General features: G+C 45.0%; 1 protein-coding gene across 2 annotated transcripts in view; it reads right to left on the bottom strand.

Annotated features, from left to right (window-relative positions):
- DDR1 (discoidin domain receptor tyrosine kinase 1) overlaps positions 1-7,893 on the bottom strand; it is a 35,398-nt gene extending 27,505 nt beyond the window's left edge. For both annotated transcript variants that reach the window (XM_060239170.1, XM_060239171.1), the window contains exons 1-3: positions 7,736-7,893; positions 2,368-2,470; positions 1,053-1,281 (exon numbers count right to left, since the gene is read on the bottom strand). In XM_060239170.1, the coding sequence (XP_060095153.1) occupies positions 1,053-1,281; positions 2,368-2,470; positions 7,736-7,811 (408 nt within the window). In that variant the 5' untranslated portion in view covers positions 7,812-7,893. The remainder of the gene's footprint in view (positions 1-1,052; positions 1,282-2,367; positions 2,471-7,735) is intronic.
- Between the last annotated feature and the right edge of the window lie 5,901 nt (positions 7,894-13,794).

Below are 13,794 nucleotides of genomic sequence, written 5' to 3'. Positions count from 1 at the left end.
TGCAACTGCAACGCCACTGCCCTCTCTATTATTTTACCTAAAAATGGTAAATTGGAGACCGGTCGGTAGTTTGCCAATTCAGCCGGGTCTGCTGTACTTTTTTTCAAGAGGGGTCGGACCAAAGCCTCTTTCAGAGATGATGGAAAACGCCCCTCCGAGAGGGATCTATTTATGATGTCCCGTAGAGGACAATCTAGCTCCCTCAGGCAGGATTTAATTAGCCAGGAGGGGCATGGGTCCAAATCACAAGTTGTAGGGCGCGCAGCTTACAACACAAACAGGACAAAAAGCATAACAATACATTAAAAAATCATTAAAAACCATGTATTAAAATCACAATAACTAGAAAGAACTTAACTACCCGTATTTTTCGCACCATAAGGCGCTCCGGACCATAGGACGCACCTTCCTCCTGGGGGGCGATCCGCTGCCTCCGCCTCCGATCCCGGCGCTTCCCCCGCACCAGCCTGCCTGGCTCCAGCTTCTTCCAGCAAGCGCTGGGATCGCTCCACGCTGCCCCCACCGCAAACCCAGCGCTTCGCGAGCGCCGGCTACGGAGGGGGCAGTGTGCTTCCTCCGTGCCTGTCTGCCTGGCTCCAGCTCTGACGCTTACAGCAAGCACCGGGATCGGAGGGCAGAGGGAGCCATCCTGGCACTTGCTGTAAACATCAGAGCTGGAGCCAGGCAGACAGGCATGGAGGAAGGACGCTGCCCCCTCTGCAGCTGGCGCTCATGAAGCGCTGGGTTTGCGGTGGGGGCAGCGTGGAGCGATCCCAGCGCTTGCTGGAAGAAGCTGGAGCCAGGCAGGCAGGCACGGGGGAAGCGTCGGGATCAGAGGCGGAGGCAGCCGATCGCCCCCCCCCCAGGAAGGTACCTTCGCTCCATAAGACACACACACTTTTCCCCCCACTTTTTTGGGAGGAAAAGGTGCGTCTTATGGTGCGAAAAATACGGTAATTCCTTAAATGCTGAAAATTCTGGCAACTCTACCCCACCACGAATTCCACTGGGCTATTTCCCACTGTGCTTATTCAGCTCTATCCTTCGCTCACCTCGTTGCCCCACCGGTCACGCCAGGGCATCCAGCGGTGCCCGTCGCGGCTGTAATGGAGCCGGTATGCGCGAGCAAACTCCTTGCCGTGGCCACTTGCATGACGGCCCTGCGTTCCCACCAAGGTCAAGAAGTGCAGCCAACGCAGGTCGATCTCCAGGTACTCAGCATCATTAGGGTAGACAGGACCTGCTGGGCACCACGCCCCATCCCCCTCACTCAACCCTAGCCTGTAATAAGAAGAGAAGCGTTACTGGACCATTTTTCATTAATGTCCTAACTGGCCTATGTACTCTCTTTCATGAGGGGGAAAAAGTCATCTTCAGGCTTCACTTGCACTTTTCAACATCTGATCACTCATCATGAAGAAAAAGCTGCAGCGAGGTATTTGTAATGGAAATTGTATGCTGTTCAGTGCTGGCTGAAGCCTTTGTGTTCCAAACCTGACTGAAGCAAGAGCTTCTTTGAGTCCTACATATGAAAATTATTCATGGCTGGTCCCTATGACCCTCTTCAGTCAACATCTTGGCCTGCAGCATTTTGCACCAGTTGAAGTTTCTGGGCACTGCTGAGTTGCCACCCGCCACGTCTCACAAGGCAGAGATATGTGAAGCAGGGCCTCAGAAGATGGCTGCAGTGCTCAGGTAGGTTTATGAGTGGTCCTTCAGGTACGTTGGTCCCAAATCATCCAGAGCTTTAAAGGTCAACACCAGCACCTTGAATTGTGCCCAGATAGGGAGGCCATGTAAAATAGGCCAAGCCTGGAGCACTATAGTCCCTATGACCCTCTCCAGTCAACATCCTGGCCTGCAGCATTTTGCACCAGTGTAATCTAGAGGTAATCAGGGCATGCATTACATTGGCCAGAGCTTTTCTGCCCAAGTAAGGCAACAGCTAGCTAACCAATCGAAACTTGCAAAAGGCACTCCTGACCACAGCTGCTACCTTCTTATGAACATATGAAGCTGCCTTATACAGAATCAGACCCTCAGTCCATCAAAGCCAGTATTGTCTATAAGACTGGCAGTGGCTCTCCAGGGTCTCAAGCTGAGGTTTTTCATGCCTACTTCTCTGGACCCTTTTTAGTTGGAGATGCCGTGGATTGAACCTGGGACCTTCTGCTTACCAAGCAGATACTTTACCACTGAGCCACCATCCCTCCAGCAGCAAGACCAGGTCCAAGAGCACCCCCAGACTACGGACTTGATCCTTCAAAGGCAGTGCATTGATATGTCATTTTAAAATATATATATTTAACATTGGATAGAGAAAGACACAGGGGCCCAACTGAGGTGCAGTTCAAAGGGCACCCTCACCTGCTGTGTTTTGCAGCAGTCGAGTCAGACCACGCGCTGGAAGCTGAGAGGGCATCATCTGGGATAGTGCGGTCTTGCATGCCCAAAGCATAGCGGCACTTGGCTGGAAGGAGACGGAGAAGGAGAGATTGAAGAGCATCTTCTGAAGTTAATATGGTCCCTTCCCCATCATCCGTATGCATAGTCAAGGGCTTTTCCCCATGTTTAATTAAAAGTAAATAATCGTCATAATAATCACAGTCATAATCACAATCACAATAATTGTCACCAGCATAACAGTAAATCTAGTCCCAGATACAAACTCAGGAGTTGCATGCACAAAAAGAAGCCTATTGGCTGTTGCAGATTTTCCAGGCTGTGTGGCCATGGTCTTGGCATTGTAAGACCTGGCATTTCGCCAGCAACTGTGACTGGCATCCTCAGACTTCCTCACCCTCACCCCCTTCTCAAAGCTTTCATTTGCTTCCTAGGATGAAAAGGGTAGGCATAAGGACTGTGTGCCTGCTATTACCTTCCCAGGGAGCTAACAGGAGCTTCAGAGCTAGGTTGGTGGACATTTAAACAACAGAAGAGACAAAAGACTTAAGCACTCTGGACATCTGACACCTTTTTCCAACTTCAAAGTGGAAAAGTAGGCTACCTTTTAAAAATCCATGGGAGATCCTACAGAAGGATCCTCACATTTAATCAGTCCATTTATCTGTTTTGCATGCAGGGAACTAGGGTTGTCACCTCCAGGTTGGGAAATTCCTAAAGATTTGGAGATGTAGTCTAGTGAGGGAGTGGTTTGGGGAGGAGCTTCAGTGGGGTATACATTAGGGTTGCCAATTTTCAGGTGGCGCCTCAAGATCTCCCACTATTACAACTGATCTCCAGCCAACCAAGATCAGTTCCCCTCGAGAAAATGGCTGCTTTGGAGGGTGGACTCTATGGCATTATATGCCTGTTGAGTTCCTCCCCTCCCAAACCCTTTCATCCCCAGGGTCCACCCACAAAACCTCCAAAAGGTTTGTCATTGCCTGCCTCTGCGTCACAGCCCTGGTAGTCCTTGGAGGCCAACCTTTCAAGTACTAGCCAGCTTTCTGTAAATTCTCCTGCATAGCCAGCCATCCTCCTTTCCTAAATACCAACATCTGCTTGCTCTCCACAAGTACTGCCTGGGTGAATTGGATCAAAGTCCATCTTGGCCAGCAATCAAGTGACTCTCCCAGGGCAACCAGGCTCTGAACACAAACAGGCAACCTTTACACCAAGCTATTGGTAATCAGGGATCTAAGAACCGCACAAAGCTTCTGATGCACAGTACAAGCATCATAGCTAAGAGCCACTGACATTCTCGTCCTACCTGTATTTATCAAATCCCCTTTTCAAGTCATCTAAATCAAGGGTGTCAAACATGCGGCCCAGGGGCCGAATTAGGCCCTTAGAGGGCTCCTATCAGCCCCCCTGAGCAACTGGTTGTTGTCTGCTTCTTTCTCCCCCCTCTCTCTTTCTTCCTTCTGCATCACAGCTTGCTTTGCCAGCTCTCTCAATCACACAGCAGAACTACTGAGCCAACGCCTCTCTTCCTTCCATTGGCTGAGGCTCTTCCCCCTCCTGGTCCCCTGGAGAAGGAAGGAAAGAGTCAGAGCTTCCTTTGCCCAGTGCCCTGGATTGCTAATGTTTTAAGCATGTTTTAAGATTTTTTAAATCTTTAAATGTGTTTGTTTTGTGTCTTTTATAAAGTTTGTATCTCTGCTACCTGGCATTACATTTTATGACACACATGGCCTCACCCAGCAAGGTCTCATGTATGTCAGATCCGGCCTTTATAACAAATGAGTTTGACACCCCTGATCTAAATCTCTATTTAAGGTGAATCTGTGGGGCAAAAGAGCATCCCTTTGCAACTCTGCACCGATTCAGCATCTCATTTGAACTGCCCAGCGTACAACCAGGGCAAAGTAGCGATGGGTGGATTAGTCAGTACGCCAGCACTATCTCTGCCATGTCACCAGGCCTCTGGCATGTAAACAAAGAATGCATATCTTCTTTGCATGGGCGCAGTTTAAACATGCTGTTGAGCCTGACCAACGTTACAAAAGATAGCTCTTTGTCTCGCCAGCCTTGTGTTTCAGTCAGGCCTTAGAACTGAGCTACTTTTGGACACGGTGTGTTTCACATCCTCTATTTGGAAAAAGAATTCATTTTTAATCAGCTGGGTGTTTTCACATGCTTTAGAAGCATGGCTCTCCTCTTCTGACTTAAGTGGTACAGTCCACTACAACCACAGCATTCTAACACCTCAATCTGCTCAGTTGTATAAACCGCTGGCCACAAATATGTGGAAGGAAATTCTGTCTAATGAAACACTTCCTTCTGCCAGTCCCAAGGCTATTGCCAATCAGTTTCAATGAGCGTTTCTGAATTCTACAACAGGGAGCACATGTTTTCCTGCCTGTGATCACCATTTTATAAAGTTCTATCAAAAAGAGACATATCATACACACATGGGACAGGACTATATGGTATGACTTGTACATGGTCCCAACTGGTTGCACAACTTGATCCCTACTGATTTCATTACTTCCCGGTTCCCTTCAATCCATTAATGAAGCTGAATTTGAAATTTGGGGGAAGGGAGGGGACAGATGGAGGTGTCAAAATGTTTCTTTAAATTCTGAAAACCAAAGGAGTAAATTTCAGCATATTATGCTTTCTTTAAAAACAATTGGATACCATTTTGTTAAACCTGATATGTATTCATTTATTTTCACCTCCTTGGTGTTCGCATATTAGTAAATGGGGTGGGGTGGCAAAATGTTGTAACAGGTGAAACAGATTTAAAATTGGCATGATTGAGATTCTGGCCAACACTTAGAAAAGTTCTAAGGAAATATATTTGTTCTAAAGTATATTTGTCCTGAAGATTTTGGCCAACACTTAGAAAAGTTCAAAGGAAATATATTTGTTCTAAAGTTGAATTACTAGAAAAAGTGAGAAGGGCTTTTCAATAATCCCTTTAAAACCACCTCTTCTTGCCATCTTATTAGACTTTGATTTTCCCAGACCTTCTGCCAATTCTTTGATCTTTCTATTCCCCCCTCCCTTTCTTGGTAGTTTCTGTGCCATTTATATTCATTTTGTGTGTGTGTGTGTGTGTGTGTGCGTTAAAATGCTTTTTGCTGCTTTGTGTTTGTGCATGTCCATATTAATGTTTCACGATCCATCTGATTTTATGCTCCTGCTATTCTTTATGAGGAATTCTGTTACTTTCTGATATTATTTAATTCCATATGGGAGGCAGACATCTGATGAAGTGAGATCTAATTGGAATAAAATTTGTTAAGTCTTCAAGGTGTCATTAGATCCCTGTTTTACACTTTTGATATTTATTATTGTCTAAAATGGTTTTTTATATTTATTGCTATCGACGTTTTAATTGAGTTGGAAGTCACCTCACAGCAGCATGGCTGAGAATGTGCATTATTACCTGTTCAGATAAATGACAAATAATCATGCAAAGGGGTTTTTAATCCCAGATCCTGAAATAATGAATTCTGGTTCAGCAAAACCATTCCTAAATGTTCCTATTGTCAACTGATAGAGGTTTTTTCATTAAAAATGTTTTAAAGTAGTTTAAAACAGAAACAGTTATTCTTTTAAAAAACCCAAGAACAAAAATATCATGCTCCCAGGAACAGGCCATATTCCCATCAGAAGAAAACTAGTATACCACTAAGTTTTCTGCCAGAGGGCACACTATTTTCTCACAAGACAGAACAACAGAGGGAAAAACACTATATCAAGCATTCTGCAAGCTTTCAGTCCATCAGCATCGCATTTTTTGCAATACTTATTGTTGTCTGGAAGACAGTGAAAAGGACAAATTCTATGCTATGGTGTTACAGGAAAGGTACTAGGACATTGTCCAATGATTGTTTCACACATGCAGTTTTCTCCAATTCCTCACTCCCACTGCAGACACCCATGTCATATCCAGCTTTGTTCCTGGGGTCTCCTGCATTAGACAGAGAGCAGTGGCAATAGAAGGACAGGGGGACAGGAAAGTTCCTTATAATTGGTCAGATGCAACCCATTCAGAATAAAGGGGTCAGAGTATCTTACAGCAGAGGCCCCCAACCTCCAGGCTGTGGACCAGTACCGGTTCGTGACCTGTTAGCAAGATGGCATACACAAGAGTTACCTGACACCCATTAGTCGCAGCCTTGTTAACTTCGTGTGTTTTCAGCAGATCGCTGCATTATGTATTTTGGAAAACTTGGGTCTTTTATCTGAAGCTCAAAAATCTTTGTTGTTGCTGACAATAAATTCTACCAAACTCAATAGTCCTGCATGTTGCTACAGGAGCAGAGTTCCATTCAGTGCCTATTTCTGTATACCTTGTTATTTCAGTCTGCCTTCTTTATCTGAGGCCATTTCTCTTCCCCACCTTTGTGCTTGCATTCCTTTACTCCTGTTCAGTGCTTAATTACTAAAATGAGAAGGGTCAAAACTGTCGAGACTGTGTGCTGCGAAGGCTGGGAACCAGGTCTTAGCTCAGCAGGCTTACTTTGTGCCTGGTTTTAGTATTGTTTCAATATTGGGAGTTAAATCCTAGAATATGTGAGAGAACACAGACTTTCCAGGGTTATGATTTGCATGTACCAAAATTGGGGAGGGGGGAATGAGTGTTGGTTTTTTCAGACAAAATGGCGACCTTGTGTATCAGAAGGATCACAGCACATTCTCTTCATATGGTCTGTTAAAATGTAATGGCTGAAAAGGCCTCCTCCCAGCCTAAACTACCTCACTGAGTTGTGAGGATAAAATAGAAGACGAGAGAACATGTAAGCTGCTTTGACTTCACTTGAAGGAAGGTTGGAAGAAAAATAAACAGCAGATGGGCCAATGATCTGACTCTGTCCAAAGCATCTTCTTTTGCCTGTATTTACCTTCAAGGCATTTTGAATTACTATTACCTCACACATTTTAGGACTCAACTGCATGACTGAAAAGGACACCAAGGCTCCATACAACCCAAGCTTACTGTTTTTCTTAGAACCATAGCTTTTTCTTAGAATTACAGAATTGGGAGGGACCTCCAGGGTCATTTAGTCCAACCCCCTGCACAATGCAGGAAATTCACAAGTACCTCCCCCCTACACACATACCCACTAATCCGTCCTCCAAGTTCAGAACATGGGCTTAATACATCCTCCAGTTTCCCACTTTCTCCTTTCTGCCCATCTACCTGTCCTTTTCTCTTCCTACTATATGTCTGTACAATATGGTTTTATAAGCCTGTGCTCCCTTCTGTGAATTCCACCCACACGCTCAGCTTCAGCTCTTTCCCGCTCTCCCATCGGTCCCTCTCTGTCTTTCTCACCTGGATCAAAGTGTTCCTCCAACTCCGATGCACCAAGAGACGCCAGAAACAGCAAGCAAAGCACTGTGGGTCCCATAATGCTCTTTGGGCTCACTGGTTACACCAGCAGTTGAGTCTTCATGCCTTTCAAATAGAAGAAAGTTGAAGTTAAAGCACAAGTGGGTTCCTTAGACATTGCTGACAGCCTTCCCCTGGCTGACTCAACATGAGCAGGCAGTGCTGGCCCTCTTCCGCCTGGGGTCAGGCACTTTCCCTTGGTCCCCAAGCTATTAAATAATTTACATTCCACACACCAGAGTCAAGAGTATCCTGCTATTGTCCTTATTTCCCTACCCGGCCAAAAAAGAACTGACATACTGGCAGCCGAGTGACACATAATCACAGGGAAAGTCCATGAGCCAAAACTGTGGTTAAGCGCATGCTGTGGTGTGCGAGATCCCCAGTTTGATTGTGCAGAGCAAGTCCTTTGACTGACCAAAACAAAAAACAAGAGAAAAATTGTCTGCTTTTTTCCCACTCCATCTGAAGCAGTGAGCTCCCACTCACAAAGTTCAGGCTCAAACAAATGTCAGATGAGACTGGACTTATGTTTTGTTTTCAAAAACACCTGGTGAGTTGGCCAAGGCAAATATCGACCAACAGTACTCAAACATTAGTAATGCATAATCTAGTATTTAAAGAAATCATTTATTAGAATGGGAGGGGGTGGGAAGAAATGCTTATGCTAATGATTTTTGCAGTCACCCAACCCTTAATTCTACAAGAAGAGGAGATTGAGGGGGGACAAATAGGGCTGCCAGGTCCAATTCAAGAAATATTTGGAGACATTGGGAGTGGAGCCAGGAGCAAGGGTGTGACAAGCATAACTGAACTCCAAAGGGAGTTCTGGCCATCACATTTAACAGGACAGCACACCTTTTAAATCCCTTCCCTCCACTGGAAATAATGAAGGATGGGGCACCTTCTTTTTGGGCTCATAGAATTGACCTCCTGGAGGGTATTTTGGGGAGAGGCACTGGATGCTAGGCTGAAAATTTGGTGTCTCTACCTCAAAATTTTTTACAGTAAGAGTTGTTCAACAGTGGAATTGGCTATTGAGGGAGGCAGTGAGCTCCCCCTCACTGGCATTCTTTAAGCAGCGGCTGAACAAACACTTGTTAGGGATGCTCTCTATGCCAGGGGTGTCAAACACCTGGCCTGCGGGCTGGATGTGGCCCGCCCAAGGCTTTGATCAGGCCCGCTGGTCCCTTTTCTCTTCCCTCCTCCCCCTCCTGTCCTTACCCTTTGAAGCTCCCAGGCTCTTACAGCTCCCAGGCTCTTTGAGGCTTCCAGGCTGAGACTTTAGGTTTCAGTCTGGGAGCTTCAAAAGCTCTTTGAAGCACCCTTTGAAGCTTGCAGGCTGAGTCCCAGGTTCTTCCTGCCTTTCTTTGCTGGCTGCTGCAAGGAAAACATTGCGTGGATTTTAAGATCTATTCCATTTTCCTTGCAGCTTTGTCTGTACTCTGCAATGGTTTCAAATGGAGTAGAGATGGTTACATTTGCAGCTTTCCTATAGCTAGCTGAAACTTATGTATTTAAATTTTAAAAAATGTCTTTAATTGGGTTTGTCTGTGTCCATTATAAAGTTTATATCTCCACTACCTGACATATTTTATGACTCTCATGGCCCGGCCCCACAAAGACCCATTTGTGTCAGATCTGGCCCTCCTAACAAATTAGTTTGACACCCCTGCTCTAGGCTGATTTTTCACTGAGCATGGGGTTGGACTAGATGGCCTGTATGGTCCCTTCCACCTCTGTGATTCACAGGGCTTTTTTTTTGGCAGCAGTAATTCCTTTGCATATTAGGCCACACACCCCAATGTAGCCAATCCTCCTGGAGCTTACAGTAGGTCGTGTACTAAAAGCCCTGTAAGGTCTTGAAGGAATGGCTACATCAGAGGTGTACGCCCCTCCAATCGCAATGAACACACATGGAAACAAACCGGGAAGTGGTGAACCTTACAATCTGCACAATAAATGTTTAAAAAGCCATAAGATTTAAGGGGTAGTGGTTTAGAATTAAACCTATTCAGGAAACAGAAACAAATTAGGTCGTTTACTAAATAGCAATATCACAAAATACTTGAAATAATAACATGTAAAAACACTTCTCATATTAACAGTAAAACTGAAGACCAAAGGTGTTTTGACATACTGTCTTCAGCAGGGATCCAAAACTCAATACAGGATATTTCTATACTCAAAAGCTCTCTATGGGGTTCTTACAGCTTTAATAATTTTTTTATATAAATTATGTACGTAATTTTTAAGCAGAAACAGACTTTTCACATGCTTTTTTAGTCTTTTTATGGCAGAGACATTTGAAGTTACTCAATGTTTTATTCTGACTGGCATTTTAATGCTGGGTTTTAATTATGGTGTTTTATGTTTTTATTCTGCTTTATGTTTTCAGGGCTTTTTTTGAGCAGGAATGCACAGGAACACAGTTCCGGCTGGCTTGGTGTCAGGGGTGTGTGCCCTAATATGCAAATGATTTCCTGCTGGTGCCTGAAACAATGGTGCCAACCAGGGAGTGTAGCCTAAAATGCAAATGAGTTCCTGCTGGGCTTTCTCTACAACAAAAGTCCTGGATGACAGTCACCTCAGACAGGTTTATTATTTACATTTATTTATTTCATTTATACGCCACTGTTCTCCCCAGTGGGGGATCCAAAAGAGCCTAACATTATTCTACTCCCTTCCATTTTATCCTTAGAAAAGGTCAGTTAGTCTGAAAGAGTACGACTGGTCCAAGGTCCACACAACAAGCTTCCATGGTACAGTGGGGATGAGCTGAACTTGGATAACCCAGACATGACACTCTCTAACCATTATACCACACTGTCTCTCACCAGGTTTTCTGGAGAGGCAATATAAAACATTTTCTAAATCAATCAATCTTCAGCTCACCTGTTTACAGACACCCCCCCCCAAAAAACCCCCACCACCCTCCATTGTTTGTGGACTGGAAACAAGCTAAGGAGCCTTGGGCTCTCTTTTACCTTTTCATGTACCTTCTGTCCAAAGGAAAAAAGACATTGTTTCTGATGTTAGTTTGAAAGGAAAGTACTGCTTCCTACTTTGGACATATTGGCAAACTATCATTAGGACTCAAAGATTTCAGGTTTTCACGGCTGGTAACATCATTAGGGTTTGTGGAATCTTTTGGGCTCAAGTGCCGTGTTCTACTGGAGAAAGTTTTCCTTCCAGACGTTTCGTTCTCGGCTACGGAGAACATCCTCAGTGGCATTGCAGAACACGGCACTTGAGCCCGAAAGATTCTACAAACCCTAATTATCATTAGGACTGAAAGAGAATTTGAAAGGGGAGCCAAGTGCCAGTGTGGAAGATTGTCTGAAATGAGCCAGTTGTTCCATGATGTTCATCACTTGCGTACAGGCACATCTGAACCCCTGGCTGCTCTCTTTTTGGCAATTTGCTAACATTATCCCCAAACACATGGCCTACCAAGAGCCAAACTAAGACTTCAGGAAATCCAGAATCAGATCTTGTATAGTTTTTGTAAAAGTTTAAAAGAGTTTGGGCAGAGTGGGAGAATCAACTCAATCTGGAAGCAGTGCCGGGGTTGTCCTGATCACTACCCCTTTCCCCCCCACCCCCACCCCTGCATCTATTCACCTGGATAAGGAAATAACAAACACAAGTACTTGCATGCTTTCCCCCAGGCAGCCCCAGAAAGGAGGGAGTGGGCTTTAGATCAGAAAAACCACAAAAGAAAAAGCTAAAATACCCCATTACTAGTAGCATTTCCTTAATTCTGTGCCTGCTTTGAGCATCACAAATGCAGGAGAATCAATCATCATGCTTTCTCCCATCGTCTCATCTAAATTTGGCCTGAAAAGGTTTGCAGTTCTTGAGTGATTTGGGTTGCCTCATAAGATGCCAGGCAGGACAAAGAACAGTCTCTAAGGAAACAGATACACACTCACACATCAAGTTCTCCCCTCCCATTTGAAAATACCCTCTTATTGTGAGGAAAGAGTGCCTCAAGTGACTCCCCGACAACTCTGTGCAGTGTCCCATCTCCTGTTGCCTAGCTACCAATGTCACACACCCCCCTTCAATGTTCTCTGGCCACTGAGATGTATGGGGGGAAAGCGTGTGTGGGTGTGAAAGGGGCTATGGGCCAGCTGCTCCCATAATCTTTTGTTGGAATGTTCCTTCCAACAGCTGCCTTGATCTAAGGCTGGCAAACAGCAGCTGACCGGCCACAATGGGGAAAGGAGGGTGCCAACATGGAGGGGATGAATCTTTTGGAAATATGTATCTGTTTTGTATGTCCTTTGCAATGCTTTAAAGTTTCAGTCATTATAGGGTTAACACTGTGCCTGATCCCTATTGTCTGCATGACCTAGGAAGAAGATACTGACTGCTGTCAATCAAGGTCTAGAAGCCGGAAAACCTGTTTTGTTTGTTTGGTCAGTTAATCAGGTAACTTCCTCTGTTCAGGCAGAGAGTTCAAGGAGGAGGAAGTGGTCTTCCATTAAGCACATGATCCTCTAGTGTAAGCATGTAGTTCTATGGTGTTTGTTGTTTCACCTCCCAGTAGCCTTTCCCTGTAGAAATAAATATGTTTTTGCTTTTTCATGTTAAATGCCTCTCAATTATTATTTATTTATTTATTCGATTTATATCCCGCCCTCCCCACCGAGGCGGGCTCAGGGCTGCTTACAACATAAAATTCAAACAATAAGGTTAATAAATATTAAATACATTGAATAATTTACAACAGTTAAAACAATAAAACAAAAAACGATCTAACAGAGTGGTGCTATTCTACTCTTCCTTTGCAGTTTTTAGGTACCAGTCAGTTATATGCCAACCGGAAGAGGACTGTCTTACAGGCCTTGCGGAACTGCCCAAGGTTCTGCAAGGCCCTCACCTCTTCCGGTAGCTGGTTCCACCAGCAGGGGGCTGTAACTGAAAAGGCCCTATCCCTGGTTGACTTCAGACGGGCCTCCTTTGGCCCGGGGATTACTAGCAGGTTTTGAGAACCCGATATAAGCACTCTCTGGGGAACATGTGGGGAGAGATGGTCCCTAAGGTAGGTAGGTCCTAGGCCATATAGGGTTTTAGAGGTAATAACCAGCACCTTGGCAGCCAGTGCAGTCCCCAGAGCCCTGGCTGGATGTGCTCCCTCCTGGGAAGCCCTAATAACAGCTGGGCGGCGGCATTCTGCACTAGCTGCAACTTCTGGATTCGGCACAGGGGCAGCCCCATGTAGAGGGCATTACAGTAGTCCAACCTCGAGGTGACCGTTGCATGGATCACTGTTGCCAGATCGCCATGCTCCAGGAAAGGAGCCAACTGCCTCGCATGCCTAAGATGAAAGAATGCAGACTTAGCAGTGGCTGCTATTTGGGCCTCCATTGTTAGGGCAGGCTCCAACAGTACGCCCAAGCTCCTGACCCTGTGTGTCATTGTCAGTGGCACACCGTCAAAGGCTGGTAGGGGAATTTCCCTTCCCGGACCATGTCGACCCAAGCAAAGGACCTCTGTCTTCGCTGGATTTAGTTTCAATCTACTCAGCCTAAACCATCTAGCCATGGCTTGTAACACGGCTTGTATTTGATCCAGTGATTCATTGCACTGTTTGAGATAAAGAAATAGAATTTCAAACAGAATTCCCTAACAAAATTGATAGCAGATCAGATGGTTCTTGGTTTTTGCCATCAAGCTGGTAGCTTATAGCATGGACTGTTTTTTGAACTCTAAATGATTTTTTTAAAATCTGGATCATGTTGAGAGCATTTAGAAAGCAATAGGCAAAAAAGCTGCTATGCTGTGCAGACAAGCCTCAATTTTAAAACGACGCCTTTTTTTTTCTACTGCCATTACTAAGAGCATTAAATGAGCTTTGAATTCAGATTGTCTCGATCTGGAAACGCTGCTACTTTTGTCTAAAAGCCTCAGATGTGCTAGAAAGAGAATTTTTGGAGCTTTTAAACCCTTTTTCTGTGGATTACATCGGGGACCTTGGAAGAGCCTTCCTGCAA

This window comes from Heteronotia binoei, chromosome 5 (genome assembly GCF_032191835.1).
Source record: "Heteronotia binoei isolate CCM8104 ecotype False Entrance Well chromosome 5, APGP_CSIRO_Hbin_v1, whole genome shotgun sequence".
NCBI lineage: Eukaryota > Metazoa > Chordata > Lepidosauria > Squamata > Gekkonidae > Heteronotia > Heteronotia binoei.
The sequence above is the reverse complement of the archived record's forward strand: the minus strand, read 5'-3'. Positions and strand labels throughout refer to the sequence as shown.